The sequence below is a fragment of the Mya arenaria genome, chromosome 17, assembly GCF_026914265.1.
Source record: "Mya arenaria isolate MELC-2E11 chromosome 17, ASM2691426v1".
NCBI lineage: Eukaryota > Metazoa > Mollusca > Bivalvia > Myida > Myidae > Mya > Mya arenaria.
Genome location: NC_069138.1, coordinates 17,406,527 through 17,432,612, shown reverse-complemented (window position 1 = coordinate 17,432,612; position 26,086 = coordinate 17,406,527). Strand labels below are relative to the sequence as shown.

Below are 26,086 nucleotides of genomic sequence, written 5' to 3'. Positions count from 1 at the left end.
CATCATCGTACTGTCGCGTTTTCACCATCGTAGTTTCGTGATTTCGCGTTTTCACCATCGTAGTTTCGTGATTTCGCGTTTTCAACATCGTACTATCGTACTGTCGCGTTTTCATCATCGTACTATCGCGTTTTCATCATCGTACTGTCGCGTTTTCACCATCGTAGTTTCGTGATTTCGCGTTTTCATCATCGTACTGTCGCATTTTCACCATCGTAGTTTCGTGATTTCGCGTTTTCACCATCGTAGTTTCGTGATTTCGAGTTTTCATCATCGTACTGTCGCGTTTTCACCATCGTAGTTTCGTGATTTCGCGTTTTCATCAGCGTATTATCGAGTATCGCGTTTCATCTAAACACATTCATAGGCGATGTCCCTGACGGCATTCCGTATTAAATGCATATGTAGTATAGTAGAGAATTCCATTGTTTTAACTATAAATCCGAATTCTTAAGCGAAGTATTGTTTATTAATAAACAAATCAATTATTTAAAGTTTAAAAGTTCCTTATCAGTAATCGATATTATAATCGCTCTTTGTTATCGAATTCTTTATTTTTATTTCATAGCTGATCAAACTGATTAATGGTCTAACAGAAAGACAAAGGTTGATAAAATGTTCGGGCTATAGTTGAATAAAAAATGCTGGTGATTTCCCATTTTTCGTACGACCTTTAGACTTGCCTTTAAAAATAGTATTTTTAAAATACGCAACTACATTCTCCTTTTATTAAATGACATTTACATCTGTTTACGATGTACAAATTTCCCTTTTTATATTTTATTTATATTATAAATTGGAGGGTGGTTAGCCAACTTGTGCCAAATAGGAAACGTTTGAAAATTTCGACTTTGTGAGTAATGTGAACAATATACTTACAAATATAATAATAATGATGATAATGATGATGATGATGATGATGATGATGATGATGATGATGATGATGATGATGATGATGATAATACTGACGATGACGATGATGATGATGATGATGATGATGATGATGATGATGATGATGATGATGATGATGATGATGATAATACTGATGATGATGATGATGATGATGGATGATGGATGATGATGATGATGATGATGATGATGATGATGATGATGATGATGGTGATGATGATAATGATGATGATTTTCATAATAATAATAATAACATCGATTACATAGTTTTTTTCATTTTTGACTTACATTGATGTATGATGCCGAATATGACTCGAAAAATTAGGTTCCAAAACGAATCCCGGTTCTGGCAAATTTAAGTTTTGCTTTTCTACCTACCCTAACACTAAGTCGGGGTCAGGGGTATTTTTGTTTTGAATACAAACGGCTTTCTTTTCAAACATTTACTCGCCCATTCAGAAATCCGTCTTATCCGATTAGGAATTACGTCAGTCTTGTTTAATATACAATACACACAAGTCAAAATCATTCTGAACAATTCAATTCATAGATTAAAAATCAATAGATTTAAAATCATACAAAATGAAAACAAAAATCGTTTTCTAGCGAATTTTTTGAAATTTAAAAAAAAATATCTCTTGTTCCATTTCTCAGATTTGTTAATGGTGAATGACAGATATTTAGTTTAAACGTTATATATTTTACAACGATTGTGTAGAAAGCTTTTATAGCCTATACTAAGTCACTCTCGTTGGCACGATATTGCGCGAGAGTATGGTCTTGTGATGTGGGGGAAACCGGAGGTCCCGGAGAAAACCAACTTGTCCGTCTTGGTGACCACTAACCAAACTCATATGCGCCCAGGCCGGTAATCGAACCCGGGGCGCCTTGGTGAGAAGCGAGTGCGCTAACCACTGCGCAGATATTTCAAAAGCACATTTAAAGATGTTTGTCTCAAATAATAACAAGAAGCGAAATAGTATTTGTACTTTTATTTTCAGTAAATCAATAATTACTTTCCATAATTTTTCTAGGCTTTTACCATGTCAAACTAGACTAGTGTTACATGCTGTTTGTACTTATAAATAGTAATGAATAAATGCTGAAAGAAAAAGGTTACACCTTGGAAAACATTCGGAACTCCACGGCCATTTTCCATCGAAAACAACCTCACATGTATATGGACGGTTTTGTCGGTTTACAATGTCAGTAATCTAAACACTAACTACGCTGCAAGTAGACCGCGTAGTAATTTCAATTTAGCAGTTAAACTTAATGACTTTACTCTTGGGATTCATAAATATTCATGCAATGTTACACTTCAATGACAATCAATTTAGTCTTAGTAATACACAATACACGTTTTAACACTTCAATTAATTAATACTTATACTTCTTATAATGTACCAGAAAACATTTGATATTGTTTCCGATGGAAAATGACCGAGGAGTTCCGAATGCTTGGAACAAAGTTATACTGGATACAACTTTCCTGGGCTGAACCAGTACTGACTCCACCATTTTTTAATATATTCAAAATTCCGATAGAATCATGAATTGTGGTTATGTGCCACGTTCAACACAATTCATGATTATATAGGAATTTTGACATGTTTAGTTTTACAGGTTAAGTGAACATACTTTTGAATTTGAACGGTTATTTTTTTCTAATCACGGTTTTGCTGTAGACAGACAGAAATTAAGTTTCTTTGTGAACTTATACATGTAAGCAAACATACTGTTCAAAGCAGAGTGTGGCTTTAATAGGAATAAATGTAAACAAGAGCTGTCACAGTATGTGACGAATGCCCCCGAATGTGACATTGACCTACGAACAAGGTCAGTACATGAAAAGTTGATCTTGCCTTTATGTGTCAAATACATATGGCATGTTATTTTAAATTTCCTCTGAACATAAAAAAAATACCACCCATACTTGACCACCTACACTGTTATGTCCTTATATTCAGAATTCCCTTGTGAATAAACACTTAGTGTATCTTTCACCTTAGAGGTAGGGACATGGGTCTTGCACAGGACACGTCGTCTTCGTATGTGGAACACATGTAGCAAGTTATTTTAAAATCTGTCCTTACAAGGGAAAGTTACAGCCCGGACACGACAACCTATACCCTATGTCCTTGTATGCAGCACTCCATTGTGAATAAACACTAAGTGTGACCTTGACCTTTGAGGTAGGGACACGGGTCTTGCAGGCGACACGTCGTCTTGGTATGTGGAACACATGTGGCAAGTTATTTTAAAATCTGTCCATACAAGGGAAAGTTACAGCCCGGACACGACAACCTATACTCTATGTCCTTATATGCAGCACTCCATTGTGAATAAACACTATGTGTGACCTTGACCTTTGAGGTAGGGCACGGGTCTTGCACACGACACGTCGTCTTGGTATGTGGAACACATGTGGCAAGTTATTTTAAAATCTGTCCATACAAGAGAAAGTTACAGCCCGGACACGACAACCTATACTCTATGTCCTTATATGCAACACTCCATTGTGAATAAACACTAAGTGTGACCTTGACCTTTGAGGTAGGGACACGGGTCTTGCAGGCGACACGTCGTCTTGGTATGTGGAACACATGTGGCAAGTTATTTTAAAATCTGACCATACAAGAGAAAGTTACAGCCCGGACACGACAACCTATACTCTATGTCCTTATATGCAGCACTCGATTGTGAATAAACACTAAGTGTGACCTTGACCTTTGAGGTAGGGACACGGGTTTTGCACGCGACACGTCGTCTTGGTATGTGGAACACATTTGGCAAGTTATTTTAAAATCTGTCCATACAAGGGAAAGTTACAGCCCGGACATGACAAACTATACTCTATGTCCTTATATGCAGCACTTCATTGTGAATAAACACTAAGTGTGACCTTGACCTTTGTGGTAGGGACACGGGTCTTGCAGGCGACACGTCGTCTTGGTATGTGGAACACATGTGGCAAGTTATTTTAAAATCTGACCATACAAGAGAAAGTTACAGCCCGAACACGACAACCTATACTCTATGTCCTTATATGCAGCACTCCATTGTGAATAAACACTAAGTGTGACCTTGACCTTTGAGGTAGGGACACGGGTCTTGCACACGACACGTCGTCTTGGTATGTGGAACACATGTGGCAAGTTATTTTAAAATCTGTCCATACGAGGGAAAGTTACAGCCCGGACACGACAACCTATACTCTATGCTTATATGCAGCACTCTATTGTGAATAAACACTAAGTGTGACCTTGACCTTTGAGGTAGGGACACGGGTCTTGCACGCGACACGTCGTCTTGGTATGTGGTACACATGTGGCACGTCATTTTAAAATCTGTCCATACAAGAGAAAGTTACAGCCCGGACACGACAACTTATACTCTATGTCCTTATATGCAGCACTCCATTGTGAATAAACACTAAGTGTGACCTTGACCTTTGAGGTAGGGACACGGGTCTTGCACGCGACACGTCGTCTTGGTATGTGGAACACATGTGGCAAGTTATTTTAAAATCTGTCCATACGAGGGAAAGTTACAGCCCGGACACGACAACCTATACTCTATGTCCTTATATGCAGCACTCCATTGTGAATAAACACTAAGTGTGACCTTGACTTTTGAGGTAGGGACACGAGTCTTGCACGCCACACGTCGTCTTGGTATGTGGAACACATGTGGCAAGTTATTTTAAAATCTGTCCATACAAGGGAAAGTTACAGACCCGGACGGACGGACGGACGGACGGACGGTGCGATTTTAATATGCCCACCTTCGGGGGCATTAAAAAACACCTAAACCAACTATGAGATAGACATGCATTCATTAATGACACACAGACAATAGGTACATGTACTGAAATGCCAATTGAAGTTTTACAATACTCTTTTGGAAAGAGTTCAAATTAAATACCACATTTTCAACACTTAGACATCATGGAATGATTGTTCAACACACACAACTAAGCCGTGATCGATGTGAATACTTCAAATATAATAATTTATCGTTATATCCATCAAGGCCCACTTTTTGTCAGCAATTACAATAGGGCAGCGTGTTTTAATGTGATCCAAGATAACGGAATGGTGTCAGAACTATAGGGCACAGATTTAAAGATAAAAACGCCACCCTACTGAGTTTTAAAACAAAAGCTTTCAGTTTGCAGTGTCGGCAAGATTTAAAAAAATCTTTAGCACATATGATTAACACATGAAAACAGTAACAGATAACTATTCGTTCATAAAGTGCATGAACTGACATTACACCTTTGAGATTTATAGGATACATTTATATAATGTACACTGCATGTACCACGATTGTGTTCGAGAGTGAGCTTATCATGGCATAAAATGGCACAGTCAGTTCGCCTTCTTTACGTCAGATCCGGTATCCCCGCCACTATCGACGTCATTAATGACGGGCTTGCTCACAGTCTCTCCGATCCATTTAAGATAAGGCTCGTTGCCATCGTCAATTTTGGAACTGATCACTTCAGCGCAGTCATATGGGTGGTTTTCCCTGAAAGCAAATACAAAGACCTGTATGAGTTATACACACTGTTTTAATTGACGGTATTCTTTTTTTTAAATACTGAGCACTAACAAATTGCAATATTAAAGTGACACTCTTATTCAAAATCAATACATACACACGTATAACAAACATCATTTTTTACTGATAAACCTTGAACTACTTACTAAATAATGCATTGATGGAAAATATTAATTACTGATAACAAGATTGTAGCCGTGTATTTGATTGCAGAAAGCGCAAAAATATTAAGTGATTGGTGAATGCTAAAATATCTAAAATGATTTACTATAGTCTCATAAGGTAGAAATACGGTGTTTTATGCTCATTTCTTTCAAATTAAACTTCATAAGAACCATTGCTTTCGACATTTTTCATCCCCTTTGGAATATTTAAACAATATTATTAATTGTGGTAAATCTTATTTGGGAGTAAGAGTGCATCTTTAACACTCGACTCAACGCAAGAACGCCGTCTACTGTACATAATCACAATTACAAGGAAAACTATTAAGACGTCAAAATACACGGTCATGTTTTATAAGTCATGTGGAATTATTTCTAAACTCTGCAAACGTCTAAGCAAGGTCTTGACCAGCTGCATGACTTTATATTGAACCAGCATGGGCGAAAACATAGTTATTATAATATACAAATCCTGTCAATGAACGTGCCAAGTTAATGTCAAAACTGGCAATCAGTTTATGTACGAGTCCAAAAACATTTATTCATGATCACCATAATTGACCTTTACCTTATTACTGAAGTGGCCTAAATGCTATACAACCTATAACTTGTGTGAGGATATTTTGTTGTACATCTTTGAATCCATTGGTTTGGTTTGTTCACGGTACTGCCGAAGATATTATGCCTATACACATTCAGGCCTAATTTGGTGGTTTATTGCAGACAAAAAGACGACACCGCTCGCCCACACGCAGTGGAAACTTTAATACGTCTCGTTCAGTGAACGGGTGCATAAAAAGTGGTATATTTTGCTCTAAGCATCCAAAGTCGGATACTTAGCCTTAGGTTTGGTCATATTGTTCTTAAAAGTGTGCATCAACCGGATGCATGTTATTGTGTCCAAACAACTATGCTTCAAGCAATTCATTTAAAAAAAAATACCAATCACAATACCCTGGGTTTGTGATTTGGATAACAATTTGTTTCAAAACCTTTCGTAATATACACATAGGAATACGCATCGTCGGACATCCATGTGTGACCCGTTCTGTTACACTCCATATAGAGGACCTGAATTGATATACCCTGGATTTCCGACGATGACTAAATGCGTTCACGGAATGTGTCCCATAGCCGCCGACGACATTCAAATCACTAGTATGCATGTTTTCACATATTTCTAGAAGTAAGAACATAAAAAACTTTAAAACTATTATTTGACATTCAAATGTTCGTTTGGCATTTCCTGTTATACAAACTTACTTACCGGACAAACTTAGAAAGTTCGGGAATGCGTTCGGTTGTTGTTTTAATCATCTACAATGTAAAAAGTTCCCTTAAGTTTGGTACATGGTTGCTTTCAAGTGATTGATATATCTAATGATCTGATCCAAGAGTGCGCTCATGGTGTAAAAAGTTTAATCTGAACGTTGTAAATTTGATTAAACTATCAAAGTATGTTGATTGTACAGAACATTGTTAAACAGTTTAAAAAGTTGTTACATCAGCGCTATGAACATTCAAATATATAGTGCTCTTCTTTAAGAGCTCTGGAGAATTTATATGGATACACATGTGATCGGCTGTATTTCTTACCAGATTTAAGTCACCTGTTTCAGCTGCACTCGTTTTAATTCATATTTGAGCACATCGTGAAATACATTTGTAGCTCAAATTTAAAAGTTAACAACGATGCCATTATTCAAGCTGTTAATTTCAACAAAGTTCTTAACAATCGGTCCAAATTTAACACATTATTTAATTGGTTTATAAACAAAACCAGACCTGGTTTCCTTCAGACTCGGTTTCAATGGAAAGTTAAGTAAATTTTGCTCATTTTTTTCTACATTTTTTTGTAAAAAAGTTGTAAACAAGTAGTTATACACTGGGTATCCAATGAATCTACGGAACAGCTTGTTCCAGATATCTTAGATAATGAAATAAAATAAGCAACCAAACCCTTTTTCAAACTACAAACACCCAGTTATGGGTGTCAGGTTAGCGCACTCGCATCTCACCAAGGCATCCCCGGGCTCGATTCCCAAACTGGGCAAATGCGAGTTTGAGTGGTGGTCACCAAGCCGGGTTTTCTCCGGATACTCCGGGCCCCCACACAACAAGGCCACACCGGTACCCTTGCGCAACATCGTGTCAACGAGGGTGACTTAGCATAGTAAGTTAATATAACTTTCTTCAAAATCGTTGTAAAACGAATACACGTAAAACAAAGTTATAAATCACTGGCACCTTAAACACGTAAAAATTACCAGAATCAGTTCAGAGTCCTCCTCCACTTTACCCTCCCATTCATAACTGAAACAAACAAGATAACATCCGCATAAATTTACAATTACAGTGTAAGTATTACAGTAGCCGGTAACCATACCACAGCTTAAGGTCAATTTCATGGATTATAATACAAAAAATATTATTAAGAGCTTTCCGCAGTGCAACAGTGATGGCCAAAAAATTAAAAGTTTAAAACGTTTCAAAAGCTTATGTTTCATTTAGTTTTCAAGAACAATCATTTTCGGGAGTTAAACATACGAACATCCTTTGTTACATGTTTTGGAGTAATAAGGAGTTTAAAGATCATTGGGCGACACGCCACCTCATCGTGGGGAGCAAGTTATTCGAAAATCCTATAACGCATGGTCAAGAAACAGCCCGGACAAGGTTCAGGCCGAACGGACACACTGACAATGGACGCACGCACATACACAGAACCGCCATTGTGACAACTAAGTCTCGCTCACAGCACGCGGATTCGACAATAAAAGTTTGTTTTGACATTATAATGAATCATCTACAATGACATCGGCTAATGCCTCGCCCCCTATAAATTTCACAGACCCCCATTTTTCCGAAGTGGGTCAGTAACAGACCAAACAATTGATTTATTTCATCGACCACCTCTCATGAGCAAAAATGTTAAAACTATAATATAAGAATGGATGAATGGCGGCCATTTTTCGACTTTTGACTAAACTGACCCTTTACAGAAAAATACACCGCAGTGACCCTAAAAATGAAAGCGGAACTATCTAATCTGATTCTATATTTGAAAACATCTTTTCGCTGTCTGTTTCATTTGCTAATCAAAAATGTCACTGTTCTCATCCATCGCTTACGTGGCTTTGACACTGCTTTGTGAAATATTTATTGTGTTAACACAATACAAGAAAGACAACTTACACTGATGTGACGGACGGGATGATGTTGACACAGGCGGCTAGTCTCCCCTTGACGATTCCACTGGAAAATAGGAAGATTGTTTTGAATATCTTACTCAATATTTTCCATCGAACTTATCTCAAATGATAGTCCATGATTTTCAATTATCAAAATGTTATTTTCTGCATATAATCCTTATATAAATATAAATTACTAGTTCACATAATTTTTGCATAACTCGTAAAAATAAATCGTGGTATAATACTATGGCTTTCAACACCAATAATATCGCTTCGCCAGCTGCTGTATTTGAATAAAGCATATTTATGTATTTATGCATTTTCACCAATCACTTACTGCGCGAGTTTCTTGCCGACGGCAATGTCGGGGACGGTGACAAAGGCCATGGAATGCGTGCCTGCGACGTAATTGCTAGCCATAGCGCCAAATGTCCGTCGGAAAACGCCGCCGAGTGTGGTCATGCAACAGTAAGCCACCAAAACCTGCATCATATGACATACATACATGAATAGCTACACTTTAAATACACGCTAATGCCACTTGATTGCAGCCGCGTGACACGGAGTTTAGAGAGTGTCTGGCCTTGTGCCCAATGTGCGTCAAATAACGCCGAATAACGGCGCTAACAGTTGTCATGTAAAGTGTTCCAACGAAACCTGCAGAAATATACTAGTACTAGTAGTACAATTGCGAACACTATCCAAAGTCAGTGATTCCCAGCATTCGAAATAAACGGGTGTGATACAAGCCGGTGACGTAATCGTTTGTCAAGGTCATCGACAGTCTGCTGTATTGAGTATTGATTGAGTCAAAAAAGCCAGGCAAATTATTATATCATCACCAACTTGTATGCCAAGTTATGTCATGTATCAAATATGTGACCAATTCGCATTAATCGATCATGTATGTAAATGTGTTGATGTTTTTGTGTTCTGTTTATACTAGATCATTGTTACTAAATGTCTTTCAGTCATAGAAATCATGTCTATTTATTTGTTTAATGATGAATGCAATATATCTGTCCTATCTTGCTTACTACATGTATATACATATATATTGATTCATCACGACCCTAGTTGAAGTATAATTGTCTTAAACTTTGATTATCCTTTTCTAAATGTTGCATGTACATGTCTGTTATTACTTATTACTATGATAATATCTGTCATGTGTTCCCGTTCCGGATAGAAAAAAACGACCCGAGGGCACCTGCGTTGCCAGGTAACGAGGCTTGCCGAGTAACCGGCTACGCAGTGTGCCCGAGGGTCGGATTTTTCTATCCGAAACGGACACACATGATAGATATTTAATCTAGCATACCTTAAATTACATTTTTTTGTGAAGAAAATACATAAGAAAGCGCGATTTTGTACATTTCACCAAAAAGCGCGTGCGATGATGATTACTGACGTCATGACGCGCAGTAATTTGTATTCACTGCATACGTCAATAAGTTCCTTCGCTATCACGTCTTTTAAGGCTTATTTTGTTTTGTTTTTAAGGAATATTTTGTAAAGTTAATGTTATAATATGGAACTCATCTATTGAAATCTCATTACTATGGTTACATTAAGTGTTTAATAAAAGAAATTGAAAGTATTACGTCACAGCGCGTGACTCATCTGGCATGGTGGGGGGATGCCAGATGGAGTTTTCCAGCACGGCTGAAATCACCGGAAATGCCTATCCGGTGTGCTAGAATGTATTATATTGAAACAGTCGGTTAAGAAAAGAAGAAGCCAACAAGCTTATGCTTATCGTATCTTGCCTTGTCTTCAATTACTTCTTATATTATTAAAACAGAAACGGACTACATTGATGCCAAAAGTCTGTAAAACGACTACAAAACACAAAATGGCATTAATACCCCCGCAATACCAAGGGTCGAAGATTGGAACATATTGGTACTGGTATGTGCCACAAACTATCACCAGAGAGGCTTATATAGCAAAACATACTAAGTTCAGAAGGTTGTTGTGACCTTGACCTCGAAGGTAGGGACACGGATCGTGTGCACGACTCATCCTCATGCTATGGTGGTCACTTCTGCCAAATGATATTGAAATCCGACCATGAATGAAAATATGGACTGAACATAAAGGGGATAGCGGACGGACCGCCGACCAACCGACCGACGGCCGGACGGACATGAAGACGTGCGTGATTCCTTTATTCCAACAATGCCCTGCTAAGATCTATATGAAATCTACTTTATCCAATAACCGGGTACTTATTTATGCACGAAAATTAATGCCCGCGAAAATGAATGCTTTTACGATTATAATAACGACCGAAGTGTCTAGATCCATCAGATAACTGACGAGTAAATTGCTTATCAGCCGATACATCTTTTATGATCTATATGTTCTGCAGTTCCAGCAAAACTTGGCAGGAGTCACGAGTTTTCTGTAGCCTGCAGATATTTCAGGTTTATTTATACAAATGATTGTATTATGCAATTATGCAGCTGGAAAAATAACCGGCTGCGCAATATGGACAAGACCTACAGATTAAAACGAACAAGCGTTTCTGTAAAATGTTTACTATTGTTAGCATTGTTCTTTATCATATTTGAATTGAATATATATTATTTTCTTTCGCTATTTATCAGTCTAAATTCTCATAATTTATGTATTATTATCTGGAATCAATACTATTGAAATCATCAAGACCCGGGTTCGCATTCTGCTGCCGACAGGAAATTTATTGTTCATATCGTTTATCTATTGTTCTTTGCCCTATTGTATTCTAACCTTCGTACTTTGAAATGCATTTTAAAAGTATAAGTTTATTGTCCCAAGGGTTAAGTAATTTTAAAAGTAAGTTTTATTGTCCCAATGGTTAAGTTAAGTGTTTGTTTATTATAATGTCACCCCTCTCAATTAAGGGCCAATCCGCTGAGCCTATCAGCCACCTTGATTGATGAGTATCTCTACTCCCAAATCCTATCCTATATGTCGGGCGCCTGGCAGGAAGGCAATCGGTGCCCATTATTTAACCAAGTGTTGGGTCAGCAACCGGCCATATCAGATGTGGAGCCCGAACCTTCGACCTCCCGCTCCGAATGTCCACGACCTAGCCACTGGGACACGGAGGCGTGTTTTATGTGCAATCACTTTGAGCCTGAAGACACTTTTTCGACAATATTTCATTTTGAATCAGGCATATAAAAACAAGATGGCCAGAATGGCCCTATATCGCTCACCTGATAAAAATGACTAGTTAACCAGTCAGTGGTTGGTAAGAATGTTGGTAAATGACCACTAAATGAGTCTGCATACTATATAAATAATTATAAAGGGGCCTTGCTGTTTCAGAGAAGAAGATTTTCAAATATTTTACTATGTAAATAAGTTAAGTATATCGAACACCTATGGCCCACGGGGCACGGGGCTATTTTCCACAACGAAGTCATACTTTGAACATACTTTGTAAAAGTTCAATAAATGAGGCTTCACAATAATATATCAAAAGTCTGGGCCATGTGGTTTTAGAGAAGACGATTTTCTTTTTTTCCACAATATTAGTATATACAAAATTCGGGACTCCAGGGGTTGGCCAGCTTTGACCCTTAGGCCATTTTTTGAACAATATTGGTATACAGCCACTACGTGGGATTACATACTAATCATCATAAGTCAGTTAGAGTGTGATTATTCCATTCAGTTTTATGCATTCATACCAGAAGCCTGCCGAGTTCAGGCAAGGGCTTATCAGCAAGTAAATCACTTTTAACTGTTAATATCACATCGACATCGGTTGAGAGCCCAGCCTTCACTTATTGGTTCTCCTTGATCGTATCTGGGTTTCTGAATTATGTAGATACAGTTTCTCCTAAAATACACACAGTTCTTACTTTTCATTAAACTTTTTTTCATTCAAAATTAAACAATAAACACCCAGTGGAAAAGTTGTTTTGAATTTATTGAAGTTTAAATAGGAATATTTGTTTTCGCTGTATTTTATAATAGCTATAGAAAAGCGGTATTTAGAATTTGACAATACAATGTATAAGTATATAGGAAACCTGGGACCCTCGGGACGGGGCCATTTTCACCCTAGTGACATAATTTGAACAAGCTTGGTAAAGGACCACTGCATGAGGCTGCATACCAAATATCAAGCGTCTGAAATTTACGGTTTTAGAAGGAGATTTTCAAAGATTTTGACACACAAATTATAAAGAAAACGTGTAACCCCTATGCGCTGGCCACTTTTGACCCAAGGGACATATTTGAACAATCTTAGGAAAGGACCACTACCTGAAGAAGCATACCAAATATCATGGGTCTAGCCAATTCGGTTTCAGAGAAGACGATGTTTACCGTTTTAAAATGTTGACACGGACTAAACGGACTTTGATCGATCACAATAGCAAACATTGAGCACTCAGGTGAGCTAATAAATGGTACCGTTAGAATGGTTGTACAATTGAAACATCTTTCGACTTGAAAATGCCAGGTAAAGAATTAAAAATTGAGGGAGTACGGTTGAGTCTGACCCCAACCTAGTCCTGGCTTCCATAACTTTAATGTTGATATTTATTTTTTTGATGTTTACAACACATTAACACATCCAAAAAGGTAATATATAACGTGTTCGCTGAAGTTCTTTAGCTAACCCCAACCCCATACACTTGATGCCATGTATACATAGACTTAAGACTCAAAAATGTTTAATACTACTTCGTACGCAGGATTCGAGTATAAAATTATGGAGTATTCGATACAAAATCGGAAAGAGGGCTACGCTTAGACATTTCATCCACTAAGCTTGATGTGGTAAAGACAATTCGAAGATTTCTCTGAAAATAATCCTGAAATACGTCTGACAGATGTTTGATGTATGTTTTGTGACGTCATAACAGGTGTTTTTTCAAGGAACCGTCTGCTCCATCTAATTACAGGAGAACAACGCGCACAAGCCAGAATCATTGAACTACAGCACATGCGTGGGTTGGCATAACAGAATGCTAGAAAACAAAATTCCAGGTAAAACAGAATATATACCACAAACTTGCGGAACTGAATGTAATAAACACCCCTATTGATGTTATTCTTCGAAAGTATTAAATCAAACAGCATGTTTACCCTTCTTTGTTCCAAATGATAGAATGTGCCCTATTCTGAAGACAGAAAGTATCAACGTCTGAAACAATGTCTGTTTTGATTTGTCGGTAAGACGAAAGTAAGCAGCCAGCATGGAATACAGTGTACGGCTATGCACAGGTTCCCTGCAACTTAAACCGCAAAAAAGAAAAGAAAAGAACGATTGACTGACTGTGCTTATTCTATTCTCTTTTCTTTGTATTTAGGCCATGCATCGTTGTGACCATACTGAATATTAATGTGAGTTTATGTTTTCTATATTTTGTCAAGAAACTGTTAAATTACATGTTTACGACAATAAACATTTCTGTCTGTCTGTGTCTGTCTACTATGGCAGCGTGACCTTCCTTTTTATTGCATCCTTGACCTTTGGCCATGTGCGTGTCGCACGTTCTCAAACCGTGTTGTATACTTCGGATCTTAACTTAGCCCTTGGATTTACAAGATACAAGAATCTTATGAGCTCAATTAACTATTTTCCGGCATGTGGGTCTTTAGAAACACTTTTAAGTGTGCAACGACCATTTTACTACATTTAACATTTATTTGTTATACTCAGATCATATATATTATCCTAAGGTTAGTAACCTAGAATATTCCATACTTCTGTGTATATGACATCATTTAATCATAGCTACGCACATGCAGTACCTAAGCGTTATAAGAATATAATTTTTCTATAAACAATTTGATTTGGGTGCAGTGGGTAAAACTATGTTATAACAAGACTTTGAAGAGTTCTGAATTTATTTCAATTTTTGGAACAAAAAATAAAAACAATATAAAAGTACATTTACATGTTTATGCAATTAACAAATGAACTAGGACTGCATATTGTACGAAAGCAACTCATAAATACATTAGTATATTTTAAACCCAAGCAATATACTTTCAGTTAAGCATGTTGTTATTCATATTCTAAGTGTTTTACAAAAAAACAAAGCGTTATAAAACAAAGTACAGACCTGAGAAAAATCACGTCCCTACGGCCGAAACAATGGTTTAAATAGGTTTATATCAATTGAAAAACAGGTAGGGTAGGTAGGCTTTTGAACACTCACTAAAATTATCATTATTATTATTACTCTTGCTATTATTATTATTATATTTTTTTAATCACAAACAGACTATAAAAACGGTAGGGTGAGTGCCTATTACGTAGGTTTGGTCGGGCAACCCGAACCAAAAGTATTTTTTTAGGCCTAAGGCGTATTATTTTCTTTTATTCGACTAACCCGATTGATCCTTTTATTTCCTCCCGTCCCTACACTTTTCGCGTTTTGGTCGAAATATGTATGTTTTTAGTAATTTCATGAATTTATTAGAGTGAACATGTTAAAATTTGACCATTTCATATTTAATTTTTTATAAAAAATTGTGAATATATACCCTGATATAGATCGGTTTGGTACAGAATCCCGGCTATCAAAACATGTATAAAAAAGTTATGCCTACCCACCTTCCCTATGTTTTTGGAGATGTTAATGTAAACAAAAAATACTATTATTTAGCCTAATGATATTAACGCAAACAAGGAAGAACATTGTACTGACCAGTGTTCAACAGTAATTTCAGTTTTACTGTAGTAAATTCGCTCCCAACTGGTTTAACTGGGTACTGTGCTTCATAGAATAACAAAACAGTCGAACCCCATTGGCTCGAACTCTCAGGGACCGATCAAAACACCTCGAGCCTCGGATAATTCGAGCTATGTGGGATTATCTACCTACAATATAAAGAAATCGGTCCTTAATATCTAGTTCGAGACAAAGAGGAATTCGAGTCAAGCGAGCTCGAGCCAACGGAGTTCGGCTGTATTTTTACACGAAATATATTAACTGGAAAACTTTCTCTGGCACATACGTACATTTGGAATATATAATAATGATTATAATCAATTAATTGTAAAATAATGTGTTGTCAATAGTTGTTAATAACAGATTATATATAATATAATCCTTAATGTAATTGTCAATAATTTCATTTCTTGAAAACATTTCTATGAAACATAGCTGTAGTCATGACTTGCTATAAACAGCACTAACAACTAAAAATAATACAACGAATCAAAAATTAGAAATCTTATTTACACTGGAATCATAATATTCATTCGAATGTTCATAAAACACTGAGTAATAGACAACTATCACCTATCTTGTCCATCTATAAACAGCCTATCTTATACAACTCTAGCCAACTGTAAAAAAAAACTGGTTAAATTTTCGGTTTGATCAAAGTTATCCAAATCGTTTATTGATTGGTCAATATTTATTTAATAATAGCTACTGGCCAATGGAGTTATTTAATGAGTAAATTGCCCAACGCTTTACCTGTGGACAAATTACCAAAGCTTGGTTAATTCCTTGGTTTGGTTTAAATTAGCCAAGTGTATACTGATTGGTCAATATTTTTATCCAATAGTTTTGTTGACCAATGAAATTGTTTTTATCTGCAAACTAACCAAAATATATCCAGTGGATAACTTATCCAGTATAATACAATTGGCTGCAGAGGAATAGGCATAAGGCAATACCGAACTGATAATATATTTAGCCTCTGGTTCCTACCGACCAGTCAGGAAAAAGACTACTGTATTATCTTTGCAACATATGTCCTTCATAGCAGATTTCGCCCAAAAATGTCTATACCTCACGAAAGTTGATCTTCTCACAATAATGCTACATTTCTTTACTCAGATATTATATAAATTGATAAGTCCAGAAAATATTATTTCTTTGCTTAATCTAGATTTTGGTAAATGTTATCATTGCCATTCTGAAGATTAAAAACTACCAGCTTGATGACGCTAAACATAGAATCATTTTGGTGTGGCCTAGTTATGGGTTAATATCATAATTATACAATTATACGACTGAGAAGCATCGCGTTACGTGGAGTAACAATAAATATAAATGCACGTTTGTTTTTATAAATTTGCATAAACGAATATAGAAAAGAAACTCGATTCTTGTGTAAGAAAATCAGTTTTGCTTCGGGCTACTTTGAATATCATTTAGAAATAAAATGTGCATGAAATAAATGATATCAATAGTTTTGACAAGCAAAATTAAAAGTAAAAACAGCATTTACAAACGAAAGACTTGGCGTTTTTTTTAACCACAGTTTCGCTATTTTTTGCACGCTCCATTGATTGTAAATGTTATACTTATTCAGTTAGTTAAGACGTATTGACTGACGTTATATCAAACGTCATACGACAAACGTCACTATAGCCATGTCATTAACATTTATATTTTGCAATTAATACAGTAATAAATCTCTAGTTGTATTCATATTTCAATAACATTATTTTTGCATAAGTGTAACGTATACGTCAGCAATCATTTTAAACGTCATTTAAGCGTGGCTAACGTCAAAAAATCACTTCGCACTATGTTCAGGATTCTTTTGTTCCGTCGGCTTACTAAACTCCATATATCTGTAACGTAATCGTCAGTAATCATTTTAACGTCAATTACGTTTTTTAAGCGTGGCTAACGTCCAAAAAATCACTGCGCACTATGTTCAGGATTCTTCTGTTCCGTCGGTTTACTAAACTCCATATATTTGAGTTCCAGTTCGTCCAGTGTGGGAACTTTGTACAGCGTTATTAAGACGCGATCATCCTGACCCTGGTACAACATCTCTCCAGGAAACTCCAACAAATTGTGGCGTCTCGCGCGCACCAATAACCCAACAAGTTTGTCGTTAATTCTCTCGTACGCCTTGAACAATAGTCCAAAAGCAATTTGATACGTTCCATCAGGCTGTTGCTGACCTGCAAGACTCCGTATGGTTTCACAACACTCAATTATATTACCCGCGATGAAGTTTTTAGCCTTCTTCCCCCGGTATTCCGTTAACGTCCCTTCGACCACGTGACCATATTTGTCGTCTGCTTTTGTCAATTTCGTGCGTTTATCGGCGCCTTTCCACACAGCCTTAGCGTTTTCCAAAACGTTCAGATATTGCGAGCGGTCTTGACCCCAGAAGTCACTAAATGGATTAATCAACTTATCGACTTCGTAAACATCGATTTTCTTTTGCCAAAAACTTTTAGATTTAGACATGCCATCTTTGTCCACCATTCCATTTCTGACTTTTGGTGGGACAGAACTCGAGCGCTTTTCGTGTTTTTTAGTTTCCGGTGAAGGCGCCCTTAAAGTGATGACGTCATCAACGTCGTCATTTTCCTGTTCCCAGTCTTCTAATGCTTCTTGATTGTCATCCTCGTCAATTGATTCTCGTATAAAGTTATCTAAAGGCAAAGATGAATGGATTTTTCGCATATTCGACGCCATTTTTGATCGCTAAGTAGATTATTACTTCTTTCATATGTCCTGCAAGAAAAAATGGATCCATTATTGACATATTGATTGACGCTAATTAAGGTCAAAACATCTCAATTTTCACACATTGTATTATATATCATCATCATCATCATCATCATCATCATCATCATCATCATCATCATCATCATCATCATCATCAACAACATCAATATTTAGCATTTGATTCGATTCCGCCATTTTCTTTGCAATTTTGATTGTTACTATTAATAAAGTGTAAAATTTGTAGGGCGTACAACTAATAAAGAAGTTTACATTTCAAAAACTAGTCCTCGTTAAAACTGTACGAATCCAATATTCAGTTCTAGAAAGACATCGAGAAAAACACCGAACGCAAAGTTCTTCAAATAATATTGCTTACCTGTTTGCTCTCTGAGATATTCCAGAAGACTAAACGCAGTACCATCCCTGCCAGGTAGACGTATATACATCTCTAAATATTCCAGGTCGCTACCCCGTGGGCGAAGTACCGTACAGTTTCCATCTGATAAGCCCAGGGTATTTCGCAACAAATAATTTTCCAGGTACAACTAGAGATAGTGTTGGAAAATTCTTGGTCTATTTCTGTTTGGGTCAGAGGGCGACACGAGAGATGCGAAAAAATCGTATTGCTACGAATATAATATTATGACGTCAGTGCGTGCAAATTGTACATATCAATAGCTGACGTAACTTTATTTTGTGTGAAAACACAATTTTACGTAGAAATTAATATTATTCAAACGAAAACGTTCATCAATTATGATTAGTTATTATTATATTTCTTCCATTAAAGTGTGTACGGGAGGAGTACTCGCACCTGGCCATTATTATGGAACAGATTTGAAATCAAAATCACTTCAAATATCGTTGTCTGTGACGTAATCAGGAGATATGACGTCATTTTCATAGCAACGTTATTCTGTTCACAGCGCAAATCGCAGCACGCCAACGCGATACAACAACTGGTATAAAATGGTATAAAATGCTAAAATTTATACGCAAACTGTTCGGCGGGTGTTTAACATCTGCAGAACCCCCAAAACAACAGAAGAGGTAAAACTCTGTGACCGAAATTGGCGTAGATGCCGATTGCACTGAAGCGGTCACCGGGGTAGTGGGTGTTGCTCAAAATGAGATAGGAGCTGACGTAAAACTTATACACGAGGACGGTCGAACCGAGGTGTTGGATATTGATCAAAACGTGTTCCACATTTTTGTCCCGAAATCTGACTGGTATCTTTGTCAAAGACGGGCCAAAAGAACAAGAGCTGGATATTACTAAATACATGTTCCTGTATTTTTATCTCATCAACGCGGCATCCCCGCACCCAGGGACCGGATATGACTTCAAAACGTACCACTTCCTGGCTGATTCCAGGCTGATTGTCCTCGAGGGCTGGGTTCCAGCTGACCGGAGAAAGGGGGCCGAGCTAATGGAGTTGGTTGAACCAATCAGATTCCCGTATCAGCCAAAGGGTGGAACAAGTGTTGTTCCTACGTCTAATAAGGATACAAGCACCACAAATGCGCTCCAAAATGAACTGAAAAGCACTAATAACACAGGGCTAAAGTCTGAAAATGCGAAGACAAAACAACTTTTCTCTTATACTTCGCGTTATTCAAAGAAGACGCAAACAGGAGTTTTGAAGCAAACGAAGCGGAATTTGACAACACAGACGAAATTCCAGTTTGAGCGAACAATGGTCAGCCACTGGAGTCGATACGCAGCTTGTGATGCCCGAGGGAGAGCGACCTCCCGAGGTACAAACTCAAGGTGAATGCTGCCGATGTTGGGATGGAAGCTGTACGGAAAGTTAGATGGAAGATCCTCAAGAAATGAAACTAATATTTCAGGATTAGCTGAGACAATTTGGAATAACTATTGAATACTAATGACTTTGAACCGATACAAACTTCTTTTTAAAAAAACACACCACAATGTAACCAAATTCAAAGCCAATTCATTGACATTTACAAAAACAATACCAAACAATAAACATATTTAACAAAAGGTAAAAATAATCCGTGCACCTAAACATAGTTAAAATTTTAATAAAATACGAAACTGTATTTGTCTCATTTTTTTCGTTTCAAGCGTCATACTCTTTACGGAATTGCTCGGTCAAGAATGTACAATAAGTGTACTGGTAGAAAACAAGTTATTCAGAACAGACAGAACATACTGAACTAAACAGCTCGGGCGAAGCTGTGTTCAAGCCCTATTCGCACGAAAATCATGTTGTGGTTGTTTTTCAAAGATGTGTTCACATGCTTTAAAACAATGTAAGCACCACTAAACATACTCGTACACCGGAGCGATGATGATATGCGTACAATACATTTTTCATTATCAAACCTCTGATGAATGAGAATGCACTAATAACGAATAATTATTAACTCATTTCTATGTGTGGGCAATTCTAACTCCGCTTACACAGATGGACACAAATTAAACCCTTTTTTAGTTTCACACTTGTTTGTGCAATACGTACGCCCCTGCTCTGAGCTGTTTAACTTTTGATTGTTTACATATAGGTTAGTATGTTTGGGTACAATTCCGGGTACAGTCGGAAATATTCACCCAAACGACATCGTAGATTTATAATAAAGTCACGTGATTTACCTGAGAATTGTAATTAACAGCATAATCTATTTACAACATACGTGCAGACAACTGCATAGACTGGCTTCAGAAATATGTCGAGAAAATGATAGCATCTTTGCATAATGTGTGATCATAAAACTAAATCATAACTGCATTCCATTCAGCTTCGCAAAATATATGGTATTTGATTGTGTTTTTCCAAAATACAAAATATGATGTTTTATTAGCAAATATTAGAATCACATAAACTATTTAAGACAACACGAGGCCAGTCTATACGCAGGAGAATTAAAGGTAACGGGTAATAAACTCGACGTACTTATGTACGATATCCCACCTTGTTGATTGCTGTAGGAGATAATTGCACCCAACGTGTGTTATCATGTATGTGAATAAAGCAGTCTTGAATACAGCCGGTGGCTTATCAAATAGAAAGACTCATATCGAAATGTACTTCCAGAACTACACGGAAGGTTTTAGAAGTCAAGATGTTTGTGTTCGAGTTGTGTAACTTACAGTTGTCTGTTTGTTTGCTAGAGTTTACGAATGTCTGCTCACGCCTATTGGCTGCATTATGGCTAAAAGCTTTTTTAAATAATACATTTTTAATACATTAGTAGTTGACAATATATGCGTATAGTACACGCACAATTAGTAACTAAAATAAGCCCCAAAAGTAGCATCACACCTCATTTAGAGCATATTTATATCGGTTCCTACGAGAGGGGACGCACGCCCTGAACTGCGCCCCAAGGTTGTGCCACCCTATCCTGGATCTGCCCTGGCCAGAAAATGCACGGTTACTGGGTTCAGAACAGAACAGGATTAATCCGGCGAACTCGCAGAAGCCTCTTTAGAGAATAGTTCTTGTTTTCCCAGCATATGCAATACCTTACATGTATACGAAAATAAACACAACTGCAATTTGTTACGTCATTACGTTGAACACTGAATAATACATTCACTGGCTGACGTCACCTTATTATGTGTAAAAACGATTAGTAAGTATTATATTTCTTCAAAAAAAAATGTAAACGGGAAGGATACTCGCACATAGCCAATTTTAATAAAACATAATTTAAATAAAAACTACTTCAAATCTCGTTGTCTGTGACGCAATCAGAGGATATTACGTCATTTTCATAGCAACGTAACAACGCAAATTGCTGCAAGGCAGCGCGACATGACAACTTGTACGAAATGATATAAAATGCTAGCATTTATACGAAAACTGTCCAGCAGGTGTTTAACATCTGCCGAGCCACAACAACAACAGGAGAGGCCAAACTCTGACCTTGAAAGTGACGTTGATGTGACAGAAACTGACGTAGATGCCGTTTGCACTGAAGCGGTCACCGAGGTTGTGGATATTGCTCAAAACGAGATAGGAGCTGGCGTCAACCCTGTTCACGAGGACGGTCGCACCGAGGTGTTGGATATTGATCAAAACGTGTTCCACATTTTTGTCTCGAAATCTGACTTCGCGGTCTTTGACCAGGACGGGCCAAAACAACGAGAACTGGATATTACAAAATACATGTTCCTGTATTTTTACCTCATCCATGTGGCGTCCCCGCATCCAGGGACCGGAAATGACTTCAAAACGTAACACTTCCTGGCTGATTCCAGGCTGATCGTCCTCGAGGGCTGGGTTCCAGCTGACCGGAGAAAGGGGGCCGAGCTAATGGAGTTGGTTGAACCAATCAGATTCCCGTATCAGCCAAAGGGTGGAATATGTGATGGTACTGAGACTGATAATGATGCAAGCACCACAAATGCGCTTCAAAATGCACTGAACAGCACTGAAAACTCTGGGTTGAAGTCTGAAAATGCAAAGAAGCCCCAAGCAGTAGCTTTGAAGCAAAAGAAACGGAATTTGAGAACGCAGACGAGATTCCAGTTTGAGCGATCAATGATCAGCCACTGGAGTCGATACGCAGCTTGTGATGCCCGGGGGAGAGACGACTTCCAGAGGTACACACTCAAAGTGAATGCTGCCGACGTTGGGATGGAAGCTGTACGGAAAGTTAGATGGAAGATCCTCAAGAAATTATTTCAGAATTAGCTGAGACAATTTTATTGAAAATAATAATGACTTTGATATTATAAAACTTTTAAAAAAGACCACATTGTTACCAAAATTAAAGCACATTTCATTGACATTACAAAACAATGAAATCTTTAACAAAAAGTGTAACACGTGCAGGTTACTGAATGTTATTAAATATCAATAAACTACGAATAAGTATTTTTTCTTTCTTTCTAGAACTACGTCGAGAAAATGATTTATGCATACTGTGGTATCATACAATTAGCTGGACTCAATTCAGCAGTGCAACATACATTAAAATTTCTTCAAATTTTCATTGTCAAAAGTTGAATCTTTCGACCCATAAACTAGTCTTGAACTACAACGAAGCGACGCTCCCTGGACACGGGTAGCGACGCAGTTCTACCAATAATGTTAATAATGTCACAAATTCTACCAAGGTGAAACGAACTAAACACGTTATGGGATCATCTATTACACCATTTTAGGATCGTAGTCCTCAGTTACAGTTATACCGGAGTAATTGCGGGTGGCGTGGTTTAAAAATAGACTACAAGTATATTTGTACGCGAATCTTGGACGTTTCGTAGAATGAACATTTTGTACTAAGATATATTGGGGACGTGTCGTGCATTTTACATGTACCCGATAATCATACCAATTGTTTGGGACTTTTCAAACCATTGGGACATTTACTGACATACCTTTTTTGAGACTTTAACATTAACTGACATACCGGCATATGTTTGGGACTTTTCAAACTATTGGGACATTTACTGACATACCTTTTTTGAGACTTTAACATTAACTGACATACCGGCATATGTTTGGGACTTTTCAAACCATTGGGACATTTACTGACATAGCTTTTTTGAGACTTTTACATTAACTGACATACCATATGTTTAGGACTTTTCAAACCATTGGGACATTTACTGACATTCCTTTTTTGAGACTTTTACATTAACTGACATACCATATGTTTGGGGCTTTTCAAACCATTGGGACATTTACTGACATTCCTTTTTTGAGACTTTTACATTTACTGACATACCATATGTTTGGGACTTTTCAAACCATTGGGACATTTACTGACATTCCTTTTTTGAGACTTTTACATTAACTGACATACCATATGTTTGGGACTTTTCAAACCATTGGGACATTTACTGACATTCCTTTTCTGAGACTTTTACATTAACTGACCTACCGGCATATGTTTGGGACTTTTCAAACCATTGGGACATTTACTTACATTCCTTTTTTGAGACTTTTACATTAACTGACATACCATATGTTTGGGACTTTTCAAACCATTGGGACATTTACTGACATTCCTTTTTTGAGACTTTAACATTAACTGTCATACCTTTTTGAGACTTTAACATTAACTGACATACTATATGTTTGGGACTTTTCAAACCATTGGGACATTAACTGACATACCTTTTTTGAGACTTTTACATTAACTGACATACCATATGTTTGGGACTTTTCAAACCATTGGGACATTAACTGACATACCATATGTTTGGGACTTTTCAAACCATTAAGACATTTACTGACATACCTTTTTGAGACTTTTACATTAACTGACATACTATATGTTTGGGACTTTTCAAACCATTGGGTCATTTACTGACATACCTTTTTTGAGACTTTTACATTAACTGACATACTATATGTTTGGGACTTTTCAAACCATTGGGACATTAACTGACATACCATATGTTTGGTACTTTTCAAACCATTGGGACATTTACTGACATACCTTTTTTGAGACTTTTACATTAACTGACATACCATATGTTTGGGGCTTTTCAAACCATTGGGACATTTACTGACATTCCTTTTTTGAGACTTTTACATTTACTGACATACTATATGTTTGGGACTTTTCAAACCATTGGGTCTTTTACTGACATAGCTTTTTAACCATTGGGACATTTACTGACATACCTTTTTTGAGACTTTTACATTAACTGACATACCATATGTTTAGGACTTTTCAAACCATTGGGACATTTACTGACATACCTTTTTTGAGACTTTTACATTAACTGACATACCATATGTTTGGGGCTTTTCAAACCATTGGGACATTTACTGACATTCCTTTTTTGAGACTTTTACATTTACTGACATACCATATGTTTGGGACTTTTCACACCATTGAGACATTTACTGACATAGCTTTTTAACCATTGGGACATTTATTGAGGGCATTGATTCAATAGCCAATGGTTTATTTACTTGTTGCATTAGTATATACAGAACTTATCCATCAGTTCTGGTACATATATAACTATAATAATGGAACAGTGCCGTATCAAATTTTAATAATTATGGGGTCTTCTGGTGACAGTCTTACTATATGTGCTCCACGGTTTAAAAGGTAAATTATGAGAGAAACAAAGATCACCAGTTGTTGCTGGAAACTGAAGTGTTCTGCACAATGTACTGCATACAGACATGTACATGGATAAACTGGTGTACACGTACATACAGACATGTACATGATCAACTGGTGTACATGTACATTCAGACGTGTACACGATCAACTGGTATACATGTACATACATACATGTATATGATCAACTGGTGTACATGCCCATCACGTACATGACAAAGTGGTGTACATGTGCATGATCACGTGTTGTACATGACCATACAAACATGTACATGATCAACTTGTGTTCATGTACGCATTGAAAATCGAAACACAATATTTATCCAATGTCAATGAATTAGTAACATCATAATTATTGATTAGTCATTCTAAAATGCCGTCCAGGCTTTTTTTTTATTAATGATGGTTAGCCTGGAACGACGTCCAGGCTAACCATCATTAAAAAAAAGCCTGGACGGCATTTTAGAATGACTAAATTATTGATTAGCTTATCATTGACACGTGTACTGAAAACGCGATGGTATTTAAAGAACTTAATCAGTTTTTTAAAGTGTTGAATTAAACATGTTCAAAAACATTACTGTAAGAACTCACCGTTATTACAAGAACTGCAAAATGCCAACCTGCGTTGCCTACTTTCAGTTTGATATTACACAGCATTGGAAAACATTTACTTCGGTTTATTCCGTAAAGTATACGGAGCCTTGACGGATGACTGCGTAACTTAACGGAAATGAACGAAGTCATG

The 26,086-nt window shown here is 37.0% G+C and overlaps 2 protein-coding genes across 3 annotated transcripts; both read right to left on the bottom strand.

The window, feature by feature from the left end:
* Nucleotides 1-1,886: 1,886 nt before the first annotated feature.
* LOC128224016 (protein CutA homolog) lies at nucleotides 1,887-26,052 on the bottom strand. Its single transcript, XM_052933602.1, has 6 exons — nucleotides 25,933-26,052; nucleotides 9,171-9,316; nucleotides 8,835-8,894; nucleotides 7,907-7,952; nucleotides 6,907-6,956; nucleotides 1,887-5,442 (listed from the first exon to the last, which is right to left on the bottom strand). The coding sequence occupies exons 1-6, from the start codon at nucleotides 25,996-25,998 to the stop codon at nucleotides 5,283-5,285; spliced, it is 528 nt and encodes a 175-aa protein (XP_052789562.1). The 5' UTR covers nucleotides 25,999-26,052; the 3' UTR covers nucleotides 1,887-5,282.
* On the bottom strand, nucleotides 14,672-18,787 carry LOC128224015 (actin-binding Rho-activating protein-like). Of its 2 annotated transcripts, none has more exons than XM_052933599.1 (2): nucleotides 18,653-18,787; nucleotides 14,672-18,282 (listed from the first exon to the last, which is right to left on the bottom strand). In XM_052933599.1, exon 2 carries the CDS (start codon nucleotides 18,241-18,243, stop codon nucleotides 17,452-17,454), a length of 792 nt encoding a protein of 263 aa, XP_052789559.1. In that variant the 5' UTR covers nucleotides 18,244-18,282; nucleotides 18,653-18,787; the 3' UTR covers nucleotides 14,672-17,451. The 2 variants fall into 2 exon arrangements, with proteins under 2 accessions (XP_052789559.1, XP_052789560.1); XM_052933600.1 differs by lacking the exon at nucleotides 18,653-18,787 and adding an exon at nucleotides 18,547-18,611.
* Nucleotides 26,053-26,086: the final 34 nt, after the last annotated feature.